We start from the raw sequence: 20,014 nt of genomic DNA, 5'->3' as shown, positions 1-20,014 counted from the left end.
TAAATACTGCACAGCTGCAAGTTGCCTTCTGAGGGCCTGTTCCTTGTGATGACTGGATTCAGAGTGGGTTGGCAAAACTGAAATACTGGTGTTCTAGGCTTGCTTATACATGGCAAAGGCTTAGGAATGGCTCTGACTCAGGTTCTTAAATTGGCTAGTATGGATGTGCTTTCCTTCTGAGCTGCAGTTTGTTTTATTTAAGTAGCTCATGTGGGTTCTTTATCAATGGACTGGTGAGCTTTTTCCCTCTGTCATTTTGAAATGTAGACTTCAGGATTCACAGTGGCATTCCTGTGCTTGTTTGTCATGCAGCTCTGCATGAAACAGAGCAAGAGCAAGTGTCAAACTGGCCTCTTCAGAAAAGTTATCCACTGAATTTAGCAGGTGGCTACTTTTATCACAGGCCATAAATGGTTCATTTACTTGAAGACAATAAAAATTTTCAGAGATATGAACAAAATTGAGGTAGATTGTAGTTTTTCAGCTTCTGGTAACCTTAACATTAAAAGAACCCTAAACACAAAACCATAAAAAATAAATCTTTTAAATATCTAATTCAAATACAGTAGAATTGCTTTTGAAGAGTAGCAGATCTACAGACCAAAGGTGGCTCTTCATTATGTGGGTGGTAGAATCAAGCCTGGGGTGGCAATGCACCTTGCCCTGAAGCCACCTCCAGGAAGGTGAGCACTGCAGCCCTGGCTGCTGCTTCCATGAGGCCTCTGATGGCCAGGGCATCCCTGAGACAGCTCTGCAAGAACTGCTGCAGCTCCCACTCAAACCTGTGTACAGTTCTTGCACCCTCTCATTTGATAGCTTCTCATCTCTTTTTGTTTTCTTTGAATCCGGCTCATGATTTTAATTTGTTGTATCCTAGTTTTTATCAAGAAAGATAGTGAGCAGCCACTCCTGATGTTAAAAACCTGTATCATGCTCATGCAGAGGGAGATTTTTACCTAAGGCTGTATGTTGTTCTCATTTGGGTGTATTCAATACCCATTTTTAAAAAAATGGAAAAAAAAGAAGAATGGACAAGTGCTTTTCTTATTTATTCAGTGAAGTAATGGTTTCCTTTTATGTGTAGCAGTAGATATACCTGAGGTATCCAGACAATATTGCAGTAAATGCTCCTGTGAACTTACACAAGGAAAGGGGAATGTCCAGAACTTCTCTCCCCACCCTCCTGCTCACTTGTGCAGGTACTGAAAGCAGCCAGAGTGAGCACTGATAGAGGCTTGTACATTGGGGATTATGGTGGGCACTCAGGGTATCATTTATCTTTATTTTGATACTAAGAATGTTATGTTTAGCCTTTTATCTCTTGAATGACTTGTGGAACCCAAGTAGCTCTGTCACTGAGATAAGACCTGGACCTTGCTCTGCCTTGTTTTGGTCAGAGCCATGGATCAGATTTGTCATTGAGAAGCTCCAGGGATGGCAGGCAAGTATTTAATAGGTCAAAAAAATCCATAGCTCATTTGTGAACATTTTAGAAAGGCAAAGAGGACACACATTATAACATAAATTTATTTCTGAATTAATTGCAACATTAAGAACTACTGTACAGAGAAACTGCATCACACTGTTACAACTCTGTCATGATATTTGTGCTTTGTAAACATTTATTCTATCACAACAAAAAATTGTATACTGACAACTAACTGTATTTGGTTTAAAACTAAATACACTTTCCCATTCATTAACTCAAACAAAGCACTTTATAATTCTTGGTGCTTTCATTAGCTCTCAGCCTCAGAAATGCTGAGCATTCAGAGTTGCCACTCATGTTAGTGGGAGTTACAGATGCTCAGCAGTTCTCAGGGGCTGGCCCAGTGACTCCAGTTATGTTCAGTGTTTGCAATGAATTCACTTTTCTTTTGACTGTAAAGCGACCTCTCCTGTTCTGTTTATACTGCAGAGTAGATTGAGAATTACTCATGTTATTTAATGTTCCTCATTAGATTTTGATTCACTAACAATTTGTATTTTGTAACAAATGAGTGATGCAATCATGCAAGTTTTGTAATGGTTTTAAAGATAAAACTGAGAATATGGCTCTTTTTCATAAATTATTTAAAACTACTTCAAAATTTTCAAAAATATTTAGTGCAAAAGGATAGTTTTTTTTTTTTTTCAAGAAATATTACAGAAGCATATACTGTTATATGGAAAATAAAACTTCTCTTAAATAGTTTTTTGGGAAAAGCAGGCAGGTATTCTATTCCACTATTTGAGTAAGAGAGATGAAAAGTATTTTCAAAAAACAAATTGCAAAAGAGCTGTGATGTTGTAAGTCATGTTTACATTTAAATTCACACCCAGTCTCTTTGGCAGAGTTGAGAGAATGTATTACTAAGTGCATGATATCAACAGATCATCTCAACAGGACAATAGCAGAGTATATCTTATCAAACAATTATAGAAATGTTATAGGAATGTGAACTCTCACACATAGTCCAAACAGATATCTTCAAAATGAACACATATGTCTGCTGAAATTTTAACAAACATTTTGCTTTTTTCTAAGTTACAAAAATTAACCTTGAGAATTTTAGGACAAGATGGTGCTCTTTTAAGATCTGCATTTCTTCACCTCATTAACAATTTATTCAATTACACTAAATTAAAATAGTTCTTTTTTTCACTGCTTTTAATTGATATGTAAAATGTTACATAGTGCTTTCAACAGCAGCACTTTAGGTAACAGCTGTACTATCATGATTCCCTTTTGCCAGGCAGGGACACTGAGGCACAGAGGTGAAATGACTCGCCCGAGGTCGCAGGGCTCGAGAGCTGCTGCCCTGGCTCACAGAGCTGTGTGCAGGATCTACCAGGTGTAGCTGTATTGAACTGCACTGCTTCCCAGGGAATCAGTCTTTTAAGGATAGGAACTAGGAGACTGGATTTTATTTCTTTGGGAAGGTTGCAGGAGTCAGGAATAGCTATGGAAGAGAAATAAACACATGGGAAGAAACTAAAATGAGTTTTCAGCAGCTTTTTATTGTGTTGTCTAACTGCAAAGGTGCTAAGTGTTCAAAAGCTTTTTTACCCCTTAGCAGATTATGGGGATTTCAGAAACCTATAAATATTATCTAGGGACAAGGGTGCCTCCAGGCATTCTGAAACACACTCTGCTTCTAACAGTTAAACTGTACAAATATCAGTGTTGTTTTAAAACTGAATGGTAGGCTACTATCCCATTTTACCTGACTGATTTAATTAAATTGATGAAAATTGAATATATTAGATAATTAAGTCTTTACTGTGTAGTTGATTAATTCAGGAGGCTAAAAATCCATCCCCTCATAGTACAGTGCATCCTACAGCACAACATCTCAAGAGTCCCTCATGACACAGACACAATAAATTCAGATCCACTTCCCTCCTGGGTCAGTTGTGGCACGGACTTGTGCTGTTCATGTAGAGTTTGTACATTTTGCACATTTTATTCAGTGATGTTCAGAAATCAGAGCATTACACAAACCACTGCTTATTTAAACTGGAATAAAACAGGAGAGCTGAACCAGGAGCTTTGTTAGCCCAGCTCAAGCAGCCAGTCAAACAGGCTGGGTGTGCTCTCTCTGCCCTCCTCACTGAGCTTGTAGTACTGCACCACGGCTTGGAAGATATCCCCCACCTTCCAGGACTTCCTCTGCACCAACTGCACCACATCTAGAAACTGAATAAAAACAACACCATGAAATACACTTGAGATTTGGTGAACATTTTCTAAGGTTTGGTGGAATGCATAGACACAAACTCTTGTCAGCCCACCCTTTGTAAATGTACAGCTGTTTGAGGGAGTGGGCACCATTCAGTGCACAGCAACATCAACGTTCTTGCTATTGATAAAAACTTAATTTCTCTAGTTCCATAGCTCCCCAAAGACTGATGGGCTCTCATGACATTTTCTAAATTAACTGCTTCTGTCAATTATTTATTTATTGCAATGAAAGTAAAACCAGACAGTCAGTTTGATCAAGGATCACTGTTTGCCATGTTATCAACAACTCATTGTCAAAATAATGAAAGTGAGATTATCCATCTTTAAAAAATATTTTTACATTACCACTAGCTATATTTTACTTTATGTTTAATTTTCTGTACTTCCATATATATATGCCACAGTATTTTAAATATTCAAATAGTACTGGTGAGAGGGAACTCTGTGTGAAATTTTGTCACATGAAGACATTTATCACAGGTGTGTTTTAAACATAGGCAGTATCTGTATTTGGGTTTTTTTTTTTTAATTTCTTGAGAAACCAGAGGTTAAATATATGTTCTTAAGCAGCTGTAAAAAAAATCCTGAGTTTTGTCCACTTGGTACACAGGGTCATCCATCTGGTCCCTTTTTCTTCTGAAGCACATAAATGAAAATCAAAACTTTTCAATTCTTTGAATTTCACAGTAATTAGTTTGCTCCTTCTGTTTTTAGTTTTAGAGCACAAAAGAAAAGATTGTTTCTCTGGTTAGTGTAGCTATTTGCTATTAACATACTGCAGCCTAAACTTTTAATATATATTTTAATGATATTTAATAGGCACGTGATTTCCAAGAATGCTGTTGTAGGCAGGATGTGCTTCATTATTCTCTAGTGTATTTTTGCAATTGAATTAACTGTTTGCCAAAGCACATGGGTAAAGCTGACAGCTGTTTCTTTAATTAGATGCAATTTGGACTGTTGCTGTTGAATGCATTTTAAATTATGTTTATGATTCCCAAATGCATGTACTCAAGAAAATCAAACAATATCTCTGCTACTCCAAATGATCTTCCCATAAGAGACCAAAATACTGATTTGTAATACTTTTTTCATTAATTGACTTAAACACTAACATGTTTTTAAGTCTTAAAGCTTAAGCTCTCTTGCTGATCTTGGAAATGGGTCTCTTTTCAGGTCTTTCCTGAGTTGCTGTGGTTGGTATTTGGTGGGGTCTACACAGGAGCCCCAGCTGATCATTCAGAAATAGAGTTTGCACTTCTTGTGGCTATTTTGGACTTCAGTGTTGCTCCTGGCTCTGGCTTGGGCTAACACCTCAGGAGGTTTCTCAGTCATCTGTCTCTGCACTCTCTCTGGAAAGAGACTCCTGCTCTCAAAAGCTGCACCCTCAGCTGGAGCAGTTTATGAACAGCCAGGCACAAGTCCAGACCAACCTCAGGCTGCTGTAGTTGGTGTTACAGGCAAGGCAGAACCAGCATAAGGACTGAAAATCTTAAGTCCAAACCATGTCTCACATTATAATGACCAAGTAGGTGAACATTATACATGTGATGTCTACATAAAATTGTTTTTTATTTTTTCAAACCTTTGCACTTAAACTCCATCTAAGCCACGTGCAGCCTTTCAAATGCAGCCACATAAAGGACTCTGTTAATGCTGCCTTGGGCATTAGTATTTAATGTATCATTGATATGATAAGGTGAACAGATTCATCAAAGTATCATGGTGACATTTTCTTATGCCATAGACAATCTGCTGCATATTTCACATCCTTTAAGTTCTGACACACCTGTCCTCTCATTCCTTTCTCTCATAAACAGTAGTGTTGCCATCTTGCTGTAATGAAGATGTTTTTGCATCTGCTTTTAAGCTCAATAACTTCAATAAATCATAACTGTTACAGTTATGCAGACGTTAATAGTATGCCCAATTCTGTAAACATTACCTTTTCAATTCTGTTTTCCTGAGATTTCTTAAAATAGATAGTTGGAATTCCAAGTTCAGAAGCAGCAATCCACTGCAGGGTGGCTCGCAGCTCCACGTCAGGGCACTCTGGCTCCAGATCAAAGTTTATCACCAGGAGGTCCTTTTGGCAGTTGGCTGTTCCCACTGAAAGCTCAGAAGTACTTTCTGGAAAAATAATCCCACTAGTTACTGTGCAATTGCTTGTGTTATCTTCAAACTGTATGTTTTAATTTATATAGTTCAACTTACCCTCAGTGTTTTCTGTCTGTTCTTTAAGGAAAACCTTTTCTTCTACTAATTCACTTAGAAACAAACAACAACAAAGCTTATTAGTCATACTTAGAACAGTCTACAACATTGCTTCATGATGAATAAACTTCTCCCTCAATGCAAGACCTAGAAAACTGCAAGAAAAAGGTTACATAGGATGAAACAATAAAATGCCGAATATATTTCATTATTTAATCTGTGAATCAGGAAAAACTGAACTGCAGCATTTTTCTGTAGCAGGATGAAGTACTTGTATTAGTTATGTCATGTGTTACATTTCACCAGGATCTGTGCATCTTTAGAGTTCACAAAATGACAAGCAAATGACATTATGGTAAGACACAGCAAGTCTCATAACCTGGGTGGAAATGCTGAATTTCCAATGTCTGTATTTTACTGTGACAATTTTCTGATGTCACTGACTTCAGAAGTTGCCACGTTCAGTATGTGATGTCCATTGTGTAGGTTTGTGCAGTGGGTGTGCCCTGGCTGCATAATGACATTCACCAGCTGGCAGGTTGTACCAGGATCTTTAGGCAGGATGCACTCACACATCTCTTGACAACTGAACTGCATGTTCAGTAGAAACACGCCCAGAAACAATAGGTAAAATTACTGTGGGCCAAATTATTATTGTTATTATTATTGGAAAGAACGCTATTGGGTTTTTTAAAAATTGTTTTTAATTGATCCTTATTTGCTTGACTTTCCTTGGTATTACACTAGAGTTTTGATAATATCTGAAGTATTCAGAGAAGAAGGTTTGATAACAGAAAAGTGATACCACAGAGGACTGTGTTTTAGACAGGGTGGTTGATGGATCTGTGTTCTCAAGAGATCCACCTGACTGGGTTTTCCTGTTATTTTTCACTGTCGGGTGCCCTCACTCTGCACAGACACCTGCATGTGCTTTTTTCTGAAGCCATGGGCAGGCACAGCAGCAGGTGCAAAGCAGGGCTTGGCACGGTTTCGGTGGCGTAAATGATTTGCAGTTAAAATTGGACTAAACATCAAGTCTCACTTCAGTGACTACTTACTTAATCATAGGAGAAGATGGCACGTTCTCCTGATAAATTTCCAGGTCCATAATGCCAAGACTGCTAGTTGTACTGCTGTTGCCATTGCTGACAAAGCAAAAGTTTAAGTATTAGTGCCAAGCTGTGCTGAACATGTCTCCATACATCTTCTAAAAAATTATTTCTGTACAAAGCAAAGTGGGGAGGAGCTCTGTTCTATAAAATCAATTGTGCTCAGCAAGTGGTTCCCCGAATAAAGCACACTAGTCTGCTTAAAGTAATGAGGCTTTTATTAAAATAGTTGTAGATCAAGCATGTATCAGGTGCATCAAATGATGCTGTAAATTGCAGGGAAAAAAAGTGGACTGTCTTGTGAATGGCTTATGCAATGAACACTTGGCCTCAAACAAAAATGGAGTCTGAGTCCTTGAAAAGAAGGATTAGCAGGTACAGAGATGTCCTGCAAGAAACCTGCAAAGATCCAGCTCCCTGTGAACATGGGGAGTTCAGGAGCAAGGCACTGGCTGCCCATCACACTTACCTGGAGGGTGAGCCCACACTGGTAACCAGCAGCAGTTTCAGTGTGTTGCATCATACCCCAAATACTGTTTGGGGTCTGATGGAACCCACAGTCATAGGGATGGCCCCTCATTTTTCTGACTACTCTGAAAGACTGAGATTTTAATCAAAGCCAATTGTTCATTGGGACCACAAATACAAAGAAGAATTCTCTTTGGCTTCTTCACAAGGATGAAGTAGCACACTTGAGGATATTTGGAAAAAATATTACCAGTTCACTTTATAACATAATTATAAATGTGACAGTGAATGTTTATGCAGATACTGTGATGGTCTCATGGACAGGTTGTGAATTTGCTGGCTGCAAGTCAATTACCATGAACAAATTCTGTGTGGCAAGTCACAGTGAACCACTTAATTTTTACTGAAAAACCAACTAACAGTATTTTCCCCTACATTAGAGGGATTGATTAGACAGTTCCTTTCCTAATCAGTGTGTTGAGACAATCTGAGACATTGTCAGCATGCTGTGCATTCAGACTTGCTGTAGCAATTTCTGTTCCAGCGCAGAGCTGAAAGGAACAATACTTCAGCTCCTTCAGACCAAGGACTTGTTAAAGTTTGATACTGTAATAACAGGATGAATGTTCAGCTGCACTGACAGCCATGTTTTGTTCAGTCATTTCAGCCAGCCAACAGTGCTCTCTGACAGAGACTTTCTTTTCCCTGCTTCATTACCATAATGTCTTCCCTCCTTGTCATCTTAATACTTAAGAGAAAGATGTAATTACTTGATAATATTTTGAAATGTAGTCTAAGAGCATGTGAAGGAAAAACCTTACTCAATTTGATGCTATGAAAGGGCTGAAGTCAAACTACCACCACTCTGTATAAACTCCAAGGACTAAATAACATTTTCAAACTTTTGTCATGAGTTGAATTGGAACAAGATCAGGTCATAGTAGTAGGAGCTCTTGAATTTATATCTACTCAGGGAAAAGGTGGTCATCTTCTATTAATTTGCACCCCTGTGCCAGTCTAATCAGATCAGGGCTCAATCTTTGTTCTCAGTGCATGGATTTCTGCTGGGAATGGCAGTTTTGTCAATCTTGGCTAAGGAGGTGCCAAGATAAACATTAGGCAAACAACAACAAATAAATTAAAAGAAAGACTATAGAAATTAACTTGTATAATGGCCTTTTTGCAGTAGGACTGAGACACTTTAGTGATGCCAGGAGGCTTTTTTCTTTGTCTGAATCGAGCTACTCACCAATAGCAAAAATACCTGGCTGAGAATCAGAACATGGGTAATTTTTTTCCCTTACTAAAAAATAAAGAGATAAAGTCTGCCATTAGACATTCTTTACAGTATTCTGAGTAAACCTCAAGCTGCTGCCTCTCACTGCTGATGCAGGGTAGGCTTGGTGGGCAGAGCACAGGGTGCAGGGGAAGAGACAACGTGGGCTGGGTACCTCAGGGAGCGCTCGCTGAGCTGCAGGTAGCTGCTGGTGTCATCAGGGTTGTCCTCATCGTTGGCCAGCTGGGACCAGCTGCCAGTGCTCTCTTCACTGCTGCTGAGATGGGCTGGAAATTCTTCAGCTGTTTTGGTCTCTCCGATGATTTCAGCATCCGATCTGCTCTGAGGGCTGCTGCTGGCAGGGCGATAGGGAAGGCATGTTGATATTGTAATACAGGCAAACAAACTGGTGCCACCAATCTTCAGGCAATGCTGCTCATTAATGTCAACCAAGCTGCAGAATTATACACATGCAGAAGATTGGACAAGCTTATAATTTATACATAGAGTCCAGCAGAACATCTGGCCTGAGATGCTCTTAAAAAAGGACTTTCTTATGACTGCTATAAATAAACACAAACCCTAGATTTAAGTATGCATAGCTTGCACAGAAAGATTTAGCATGTATAAAAATCCTGATCACTGTAAAGGTTTATTGCTTAATGCACTTCAGTCAATCAGTGATTGAAATATGTGGTATATGTTACTGCAGAATGACAGAATTTCTTGGAGATATATATTGCTGCTAAATCCCTGTCGTGCAATGGGTGAATAAAGTTCTTGACAGGGTTTTCTACTTTATTAAAATTGTAGATCTGAGAGAAGTGAAAGTAGGAAAGTATTGTGAGTTGTGAATCAGTAATGACTCTGAGTTTACCATGTCCTTAGGATCTTCACTGCTTAGGCTGAGGAAGGACAAAATATTGCAACAGTCAGAAACCAGACTGAAGATGTAGCCCAGACTGAGTTTAGAAAGTACAGGGTTAAGGGAAAAATGCTTTAATTCTGCACACTTGACATATGTCACACATGTGTCTATGCAATATATATGTACACATGCTCCCAACAAACACAGAAACAAAAAAAGAAACTGTATTTTTCCTCAGTTTTTACAGATAAGCTGGGCTTTTGATTCAAAGAAAAACAATCAGTCCCTCCAATAATTATATCACTGTAGTGCCAGAATAACAAGTAAAGCAAAACTGTAGTTTTTTTATATTCACTGGATAGTCTGCATTTGCAGTTTAGGGATTAGAGCAATGTTATATTCAGATAACCCTCTGCAGGATCTCTCTAGAGAAGTCTTGCCTTCAGCCTTTATCTGTAGCTGTGGTTAAGGCATCTGCTTTCAGGTAAAGCAGGAGGTCACACCAGAAATCTACTGCTCCTGAGTAATCACCTTGATTAGGCATATACTGAGACAGTATCATTGTGGGTATCTCTTTCTGCCAAGCTCTCACTCTCAGAGGTTGCTGCACTAATGCTGGATGACAGAGAAGCAGCCTGAGCAGGGAGAATGGGAATTGCCTGCCTGGGGCTCTGCTCCCCTGGCAGTCAGCTCTGCCAAACCCCCGTGCCTGCCACCCCCAGCCTTGTGCCCAGGGCTCTGCCCCTGCCCTCTCTGAGCAGCCAGGCCACAGGGCAGGGGTGTCACTCAGCTTCGTAGCACAGGACAGGCAGCTCCTGATACCTGGTCCAAAACACAAGAGATTGTGTGGGTGATGCTTCTTGGCATTTTGGGTTTTGTTTGATTCATTATGCAATTACATCTCACACCAGTGATGCTTTGAACTGACAGTTCCCCACTTGTGAACAGTCACTTGGAACTGTGGCTCTATTGCACTGCCTACATGCAAGAAACAGCTTTTTTTTTCATTGCTGAAGGTCTTAACGGCTTTTTTTTCCCCTAATTGACTCTTTCTGCTTGATATTTTGCCTGGAGTCCTATGTGCCTGTATCTGAACTAGCAAGTAATTTCATGCAGTAGGAGTGGATCAGAGCAATTTCTACTAATGCCTTTATAGCTACATTATATATATATTTAAGGTTTTCACTTCAGCCTAGACTAAGTCCAGACAGCCATGCCACAAATAGTTCAGATCTGTGTGAAGAATCACTGGAGGCTTTGCCTTCCCAGCAAGGATAGGAGCACATCTGGAGAGCACTTGGGCAGCTTCTATTTGAGATTGCTTTGGAAGAACTCTGCATTTCATGCTGCAAATGAGGCCAATGGACAGAAATGGAGGCAAGTTGAACCAGAACTGCACAGATTGCTGAGCCAAGATGCTCAGGCAGATGTAGCCTCTGCTTAGCAATTCTGCCCTACCAATCCTATTGCTTTAACCATGTCATAGCCATGTTGGGAACTCTGCTTCAGAGGCAGAGGAAAAGATGAAAGGGCTCGTAAAGTGTAAAAATAACTTCATTTTCAAGCAGTCAAGATTCCAAATAGGTGGATTTCTAAATTTATCTTACTAAAAGCACGTCGCATTTTAAGGAGGAGGAAGGTTAGTGCAGGAGTCAGTATGAAACACCAGTGACACCACGGTAATTATCCAACCAATTGCTGCCGTACACAGGGAAGTGCTTACAATCTATCTGCTTTCTCACTTCAAGCAGAGCTTTGTCAAATGCTGAAATACAGCCCTGCCTAGAATAAAACGAGCTACAAAATGGTTTCTAACACCAGCACCTGCACTTTTTCTGCCACTCTAAGATAATGAGGTGCTGCAGTGCTCCAAGACTGGCAGTTTAGAGACCACTAAAGGAACAGATGCAATGAAGTACGGTGATAAAGGGACAACACCTTGAGAGAGAGCATTCCCTTCACCTCAGAGCACCCACAGCAATACCCTGCATTTGCACTGCACTCTCATGATGGCTCACACTTTACCTCAACAAAAGCACGCTGCAGATTTCCTTACAAAAGGAGTACAGCTGTAAGGAGAGGGTGGTAAGCTGTGATGTAAACTCCATGAAAGGACATTAAAATAAAATGCTCTTTTCCCTATCTAAATTCTACCAGAGAAGTCTTGAACTAAGAGGTGAGGGCTACTTTTATTCTTATTTTTCCTTCACTAAAGAATTTTTACTACTTGTAACTCCAGGCAGTAAACACAAAGTTAAACCTCAAGCTCTCAAGAAGTCTGCTCTTGTTTCCAAGTACACAAAATGTTACTTGCAACAAGCATAGCAGAGAACTGTCTGTTATACACTAGCACTGATTTTTATTTATCTGTTTTTTAGTTCAGATACCAGTCTGTGCTAAATAAAAGTTTAAACTTGGTCCATCTTTCCTGCCTTAAAGGAGACATAAATGTCTGTAGAGAGAGAACTTGTCTGTGCAGTATTAGATTTAAATCTTAATACCATAATGTCATAGTCAATATAAGTTTTCTCCAGAAAGTGTCACTGTGACACATGATTGGGTGATTTTATGCCAAAAGAAACTTGTAGTCAAAACTTATCCTGCTTATTTCTTTAAAAGTACCACTCTTATCTTTTTCCTTTATCAAAATAAATTTTACTGGAAAATAAACCAAAGACCAAAGCAATGTGCTGATTTGCTGTTTTGTCACTTACCTACTTACTGGGGAACTGGAAACCATGTGTTTCCCATCCAAAGCTTCTGGAGGCTTTTCTTTGCTCTGATGCCTCTTTCCAGATGGGCCACATGAAGTTAAGGACTCTGAGTCTTTATCTGGCTCATCTCGTTGATCAGTTTCTATCTGAATTAAAGGCACTTCCCTGAGCTGTCCTGCAGGGAGGCTTCCAGGGCTCTTCACATGCTCTTTTTTCTCATCCAAATTTACCTCCTCCGTTTTGGGTTTGGGCTGTATCTGGGTTGTGCTTTGGGGATGTTTGCTTTCCACGAGTTCTCGGCTCGTATAATCAAAGGAATCCTGCTGGACAACAATCAAACTTTTACCACTTTCAACAATATTTGCAGCCAGTCTTTTTGCATACTGTTCCACATGTGGTGGAGAATCACTGTAAAACTGGTCTGCCTCTGTAGCCTCTGCCTCATCTGCGATGATTTTGTTCTTGCGCATCAGGGACTCGATGGAGCTGGTCCAGGTCTCGTGGATCAGCATGTCTGTGATCTGGTCAGTCTTGCCTCTCTGGTACAGGCATGAGTCAGACTTGCAGAGCCCTGCAGAAGCCACGGTACTGACGGGCTGGACACTTAGGGAATCTTGGCGGTGGTGGGCGAACCCATCCAGGGAATTTGCTTTAATTGGGACGTTCACTGTGAGCCTGGAGCCTGAGGATCGACTGTCGGGCATTGATGACTGCCTGAAGCAGAAAGGTGACCGCAGAGAGGGCGCCAGCAAACTGCCACACCAGTCCTTTGAATTCCGAGAGCATGATGCATTGTCTTTATTTTCCTTTTCGATTTCTCTTAGCATATACCTATAAAACTCTTCTGTTATACTTTCTGTGCTGGACTGTTTGGATGGGCAACTTGGTCTTACGTTAAGATGGCCATTTTTCTTGGCTACCTGTTGCAAGGCAGAAGTTAAGATATTGTTTGCATTTTTTCCTGCATAATAATCCAGTAATAAGTCAAAACCTCTTCCTTCGTTTTCCATCTGGTTCACCATAAATCTTGAAAATTCATCTGTAATGCTTTCACAACTAGACTGCTTTGAGACAGAACTTGTCTGGCTCAGAGAGTGACCAAAGCTGTTCATGAGGCCTAGGGTGTTGAAAGAGGCTTTGGAATCGGAGTCCTCCTCTGGTATGCTCTCACAGCTTGAGGCCTTAGCTCGGCTCCACCTTTCACAGTGCAGTCTGTTCCTGGGGTGGTTTGGACCTTGCCAGATGCTATCAACCATGGAGAGTTCAGTGAGGTTCATGATCTTGGCAGCCACTTCATTTGCAAAGAGATTGACTGAATCTGGTGTGTCCTCAAGGTTTATAGATTCATCTACTACCCGATTCATCAATTTTTCCTTTAGCTCAGGATGCTCATCTGTTTTTCTTTTGATCTCACTAAGCCGAGGTGCCCTGTGCTTCCGAACCACAGAACCATTGGTATGGGTTTCCTTCTTCCTTTTCATGGTTCTGCATGATAAACTCTGGGTCACCAGATATTCATTGCCTCTCTTCCACGCACAGAACCAGGGTTGCTTGCCATTTGAATTTTCTAGACAAATGGCAGCTATTTCTGTTGCCATAGAGACAACTGTTTCTGCCAATTCTTCCGCAAAGTCTGTTATACAATATTTGTCCCTTGAATTTTTCACCTGTAGCACAGGCTGAGAAGGAAGCAACACATGGTTTCCTAACAAAGACAAGCTAAGTTGAACATCATTATTTAGCACAGAATCACACTTAATCTTGGCTTGGTTTTCTGTATTTATGGTGGCACTGGAAGACAGCTGTTCTTGAACACCGTGCCTGCATTCACTGCTTGCAAGAGTATTTTCTCTGTCTGAAAATGATCTGTAGTCTTTCTTCTGATGCTGATTGTTACTCTGATTTGGGGATTTGTAACAGTCACGCGCAGTTCTTTTCAGGTATCTCTTCTTGGGAGATGTTTTTGCACCAAGTATGTTGTGCCCTGTATCTCCACTTGGTTCTGAATCCAGTGCGGAAACTTCATTGCTATTTACATCTTTGATATCACTCTTGCAAGTGCTTGTGACCTTTTCAAGATCTTTGCTAGTACTGGTGCTGTAGGATGTACCAAATGGCTGAGCAGCAGAGTGATCAAGGGGGCTGTGTGAAGTTTCACAGGCTGTTACCAGTGTTGGCCATCCTTCTGCTCTTGTTACTTTCTCTGCTTTTGAGCCTTCGGAAAAGAGAGGAGAACACTCTTCAAGTTGCCTTATGTCGTTCATCTTCTTGCAAGTGAAATATATTATATTAAAAAGTAACTCGTTTGCAGTCTCTGTGAAAATGTCTTGTGTACTTGAGCCATCCTCTAAATGGGCTTGTAGCTGTTTCTGCTTCCTAACCTCTTCCATAGCATGTCGTAGAATAATATTGGATAAGTTTTGTGCAAGTTCATCCCTGATTACTCCATCAGCACGTGGAATACGTGGTCTTGCTGCTGTTTCAATAATTTTCCTGTTCATGGATTCCATAAAATGCCCTACATTTTTGTATGTGTTGGGTTTTGTCAGAATTACGGATGCCTCTTTGAGAAGCGCTTCGGCAATGCTCTCATTCAGCTTCTCCATGCTGCTTCCTACAGCTAAGCTGCAATGCAGGGTGATGGCTGCAGAGGCCTGAGCAGCAGACAGAAGTCCACTGGAAGTTGCAGGGTACTTGTCCTCCTTTGTGTCCCCCAGGCCACAGATGGCTACAGCACTTGCCACTTGAGTCATGCCACAGAGTGCAGATGGGAATGAATATTCCGTGCCAGCACAGTCGAGGAGCTGTGAGGGTGCTGCGTGCACCCCCTCATCAGCAGCCACTCCACTTCTCGAGTCTGCAGCTTCCTGCTCCCGGCGGAACTTTTCTGCAGCTTGGGGACTGGAAATGGTTCCAATGACAGTGGCTGCACAAGCCAGAGCCACTTCCAGTGCACTTTGGTCATGTCCATTTGAGTGTTCTTCCTCAAAGTAATCTGAAACTTCAGCAGAGCTTTCTGCCTCAGCCCAGTGGCTCAGGCTGGGGAAGGCAGACCCTGGCCAGTCAGGTACATTCTCAGAGCTGTCTGGACTTTGCACTATGACAATCTTTGGGAGTTCATTCCACGATCGGGAAGCAGATGCATCTTCTGACTTACAGGAGCTTCCCACAGAGATGCTGACTGCAGCCTCCTCACTGAAACTGGGTCGAGACTGTGACAGTCTAATGAATGCATCCTGCAGAACAGATTCTGCTAAATTTGTGGCGTACTGCCCTGTGGTCGCCTGCTCGTTCTGGGAGGGAGGATCAGTTTTCCTGATCCCTGCACAATCTTCCCCATCTGCCTTGCTGCTGTGTTTCACTGTGGGGTCACCCCGAGGCTCCTCTTTGGCCATTTTGGTTACAGATACATCTTCTAACACAAGTGCTGAGTTTTCACTGCCCCTAGTCAAATTAGTAGTACTAAATGGTGAAGTACCGTTTTCAGCTAATTCCTTCTGCCACAGTATTTCCTGGTCTGACTTAGCTTCAGGTTGTGAGATGCCATCTTCAGCCACAACATTCACAGTTTCAGAGACCTGAGCAGCTGCATTATCTTTATTAATGCAGTTCCCTTCAAGAATGAATGGCAACCTGGCTTTTCTATAGTGAATGTTTTCAAATCCCTTTCCTTTACTTTTTTTGACATCTGAAGATGCTTCTGAAACATTTAATTTTTCATGACCTGTTGAGAAAAATTAAAAATTAGTTTTTGGAGACTAACTTGTGACTTCTAAAAGAAATGAGCTGTACAACTTTGTAGTCCATTACTGCTCTGTAAAAGTACTGCACAGGCATGTACCTTGTCTTTGAACAAAACTTAAAAAATATGAATGGCTGTCCATTTTCTAAATTACATATGCATGAATTAACATCAAGTGCAATTTCTGTGAGCATTGCTATAGCTGTTTTGCAGTATGAGCAACAGCACAATTATGCTCAGTCCCCCTGCTTTTACCAGCTTTATATTCATCAGCCTCGTTGTCATCCTCGAGGTGCTCAGAGGCTGTGAGGAAATCTTCTTCTATTGAGGACACAGAGCAGTTTGTGTCATCCTCAGGCTTTAGGACACGAGTTTCAGTCTGCAGCTGCCTCTCCTGAACGAGCTCAAGTCCAATCAGAAACTTGTTTATTTCAAAAATGATGCAGCTTGCGCTGTTCCTCCTGTCCCCCCTCGCACACTGAACCAAGCAGACATCTGCCAGCCAAGGACACTAGAGGGGAAAAGAATCTCAGTTATTCAATTAAAAAATAACACTTATTTTAAGCTTCCCTCTCTATAAATATCTCGGGAATGTTCTGTTGCCCAGATGCCATACGATTTGTCATTTCGATGTTAGTAACAGTGTGCAGTTACACATATGCCAAAATAAGATTCCTTGGACTGACAGCTTTTGCTATACAAGTGTTTTAGTAGAGAACCCAGCTGTATCACAGGGGATTGTTTGTTTTCATTCAACTTATTGTTTTAATGACAGATAATTATTTGATGTTAGTCATCTGACATGCTGTTATTAATGACCTCACACTACCTGTATTACCTCTCTGGAGGGAATTGTTTGTGGGCATGAAATCCTTTTCAAGGTCACTTCTGTTGCAGTGCTTGTTTGAAGACAGCCCTGTAAATACTGACCTGATAATTCTGTGAAGAGCAGGTCACCTTTAGATGTTCCAACAGACCATTTTTAAATAGTGTTTTATTTTGTTTCTTTGCTGCTCTCCCTCTTTATCCAAAGCCCCATTATTTCAGGCCAATACAACCTCCCACTGGAAATGGGGATCCAGTGCACAATGTGTTCAGCCTTTATATAAAACTGCCTTCTCTAGAGAAGCTGTACAATTAAGTTGAATGCTGGACAGAAACTGAGAGGAAGGAACTCTTGTTGTCCTCATTTTACTGATATGAAAACAGTTGGACATTTATACAACAGAGCTGAGTCAATGTCTCTGCATAGGACCATGCTTGTTGTATGGATGGATCCTGAACCAAAGCCAAGCTTCTACAGCTTGTCATGCTTTGAACTCAGGCTCCCAGGAAAGAGCTAGCTTGGGTGGCACCAACTTTGGATTGGATTGAGGCAGAAGTTTTAGGCTGTGCAAAAGATGCCCTGGACCCCCTGGGCATTTGCACAGTAGCTAACATAGGAAGGTGACCCCATCCTGGACCTTTTGACTGTGAATGCAAACCAATCATCTACTAATAAAGAGAGTGGGATGAGTGTTATGCTAGATTAACATGTTCATTAGCTTGCTCTTCCTTTCCACCTAAAACATGTGCCTGAAAAGAAAACCAGATAACTTAGTGTGTTAAAACAGAAATGATAAATTAGATAGCTGCTATGAAATTGAATCAGGCTTGAGCATGCACGGTATTGTGAAAAATGCTATGAAAAAGAGATGCAGCTTTAGATCAGACATTCCCTTGCTTCTTCCGCAGTCCACATTTTGTGGGGTTGTACTTGTGAAAATGGCTTGAGGGGGAGTAGCATAAAAATCCTTTTACAAAACTCTGCCAGTCACCTTACAAATTAATTTCTCTGAAAGCCAAGCAATAGGATGACTGTGGCATATTTGGCCAATAAATCTCATCCAGTCTCAATGCAAAGCTTTACTCGACAGACATTTATTTAGTTCCTGTTTGGCTCTTGACTCCACTCTCTGTGAGAGGGCTGCCTGTCTCAGTGTCTCTAGGCTTGTGGAGACAGGGGTAACTTGTGTATTTCAGTTACCTTGTTTGGGCCTCAGACCAGCCCTGTGTGGATTGCAACATCTTGGGATGTGGGGTTTGGAGCTCCATTGCTCCCACCACAGCCTTGTGCCTGTATTTGTTAAACATTTCTAAACTCAGCCATTAGTCATGAGTGGCAAGAAAGCTCAATAACCAGGTAACTGCTCTCTTTAATGATCAGCTTATTGGTAAACTATAAAATTCAGTGCTCTTTGAAATACAGCTGTCACAGGGTCTGCTTCGGGAAGGCTTTTGTACACAAGGTAATTTCAGTGAAACAAAGTTCCCTTATTTTCTTTTCTGCGGCAGACAAACCTGGCAATACCTGTTCACATTTATTTTGATTGAGAGAGTTTTGTACTCCAGGGTAACTGCAGCTTTAATGAAGCTGAGAGGTGAAGATGGATTGGGAATGAAAGTGGGAAGTGGCAAGGCCACTGGAAAGGCCGGTGCCCTGGCCCAGCTCTATGCACAGAAGTATCACCTCTTTCCCTCTCTGCTGCTCTTGAAATCTGGCCTTACAAATGAGTCATCTCTGCCAGCAGTGCCTGCCTCCCCTGAAGGATCAAGTGCTAATGTGGCTTAAAGCATTAGCAGCTGCAACCCAGATCTGCAGGATCCAGGGGGAATAGCAGGATCTCTCAGCTATCTTTGTGTACCTGGTGTGTCCCCCTGCTGTGCACCACACTTAAATCTGTCTGACAGAGGCTGTTTGTATGTTCACAAACTTCCACTCATCTCACACTGATCTCAGGTCTTCGCTTTCAAGTTCCTTTTTCCCATTTTCCAAATTCCACCCTTCACAGGCGTGAGGTGATCTTAAAGCTGAGTTTGGCTCCTACCTGGGGAACCTCATAATCGGCCTGGAGGTTTCCTGCTGTCAATCCACTGAGCAGGACAATTTCATTTTCCTTCGGTGGCTGTACATTCATTGAACTGATCAGCTTGGGGAGGCTGGGTGAGACACTGATCAGCTTCTGTAGAAGGAAACAGAGTTTGTTCTCAGGTAATGAGGTCTGAGTTGCACAGTTAAAAATATTAAAATAAAATATCACTTAGAGGAATCCTTTTAGAAAGCTCACTTGGTGAGCTTCAAGTAGATGAAGAATAGAACTGGCAGCATTAAAATGGGCGTTCTTCTTTTGAGACACCAGACAAGACAAGGATGATAGTATAAACTTTTCCTCAAGTGTCCAGCATGACAATCTGCCATCCCTCACATTGTCACATGGTAAACAGCTTGATTGGATTGGTGCATCTAAATAGTTCCTGTTACATGTGAGTTCCTTAGACTGTGAAAAGTGTCTCTCTCATGGTCGGAAACACAAAAGCTTCAGTAGGCATGGTAATGAGAACAGGGCAAATCTTCCTGTTTTCCTCCACACATATGAATAGCAATAAACCAGAGGAAGTTACCTGGAAATTGCCAACCAAACTGATGCAATGATAAACATGGAACAGCAAAAATATTGGAGATACATGAAATGTGCTTTTCTTTGCTGTTACACTGCATACCTTCATGACCTTCCATTTGTAATGATACAGTCACTCCCTATGTGTTATGTATTAGAGGCAAAAGCAGGAACAGTCACAGCATCAGTGATGCTATACAGGAGATCTGTATTGCCCCCAGCACGTGCAGGGGACATTTGTGCTCCTCTGTGTATGAAGGCCAGGCCAAAAAGGCAACACCTGCTCTGAGGGTGCAGTTTTCTCTGCCAAGGACCTTGGTGTCCTTGTTCTGTGAGCAGAGAACCAAGGCTGACCCCTCAGAGCAGGAGCAGAGTAAACACCACCTCCATTTTCTGCACCACCATGGCCCATGTGTCAGTGCAGAATGTGTGGCAAAGCCCTTCAGGGAGTGCAGATTTGGG

At 41.3% G+C, this 20,014-nt stretch overlaps 1 protein-coding gene across 8 annotated transcripts in view; it reads right to left on the bottom strand.

The window, feature by feature from the left end:
- Positions 1–1,512: 1,512 nt before the first annotated feature.
- Positions 1,513–20,014, bottom strand: part of SPHKAP (SPHK1 interactor, AKAP domain containing) — a 63,899-nt gene continuing 45,397 nt past the window's right edge. For 6 of the 8 annotated variants that reach the window (XM_058030883.1, XM_058030885.1, XM_058030887.1 and 3 more), the window contains 8 exons: positions 18,983–19,117; positions 16,371–16,626; positions 12,374–16,097; positions 8,967–9,146; positions 6,997–7,083; positions 5,939–5,991; positions 5,670–5,854; positions 1,513–3,679 (listed from right to left, as the gene is read on the bottom strand). In XM_058030883.1, coding sequence (XP_057886866.1) covers positions 3,536–3,679; positions 5,670–5,854; positions 5,939–5,991; positions 6,997–7,083; positions 8,967–9,146; positions 12,374–16,097; positions 16,371–16,626; positions 18,983–19,117 — 4,764 coding nt within the window. In that variant the 3' untranslated portion in view covers positions 1,513–3,535. The remainder of the gene's footprint in view (positions 3,680–5,669; positions 5,855–5,938; positions 5,992–6,996; positions 7,084–8,966; positions 9,147–12,373; positions 16,098–16,370; positions 16,627–18,982; positions 19,118–20,014) is intronic. The other 2 variants (XM_058030884.1, XM_058030891.1) reach the window with 2 other exon arrangements.

The sequence above is a fragment of the Melospiza georgiana genome, chromosome 10, assembly GCF_028018845.1.
Source record: "Melospiza georgiana isolate bMelGeo1 chromosome 10, bMelGeo1.pri, whole genome shotgun sequence".
In the NCBI taxonomy this organism is placed as follows: domain Eukaryota; kingdom Metazoa; phylum Chordata; class Aves; order Passeriformes; family Passerellidae; genus Melospiza; species Melospiza georgiana.
The sequence above is the reverse complement of the archived record's forward strand: the minus strand, read 5'-3'. Positions and strand labels throughout refer to the sequence as shown.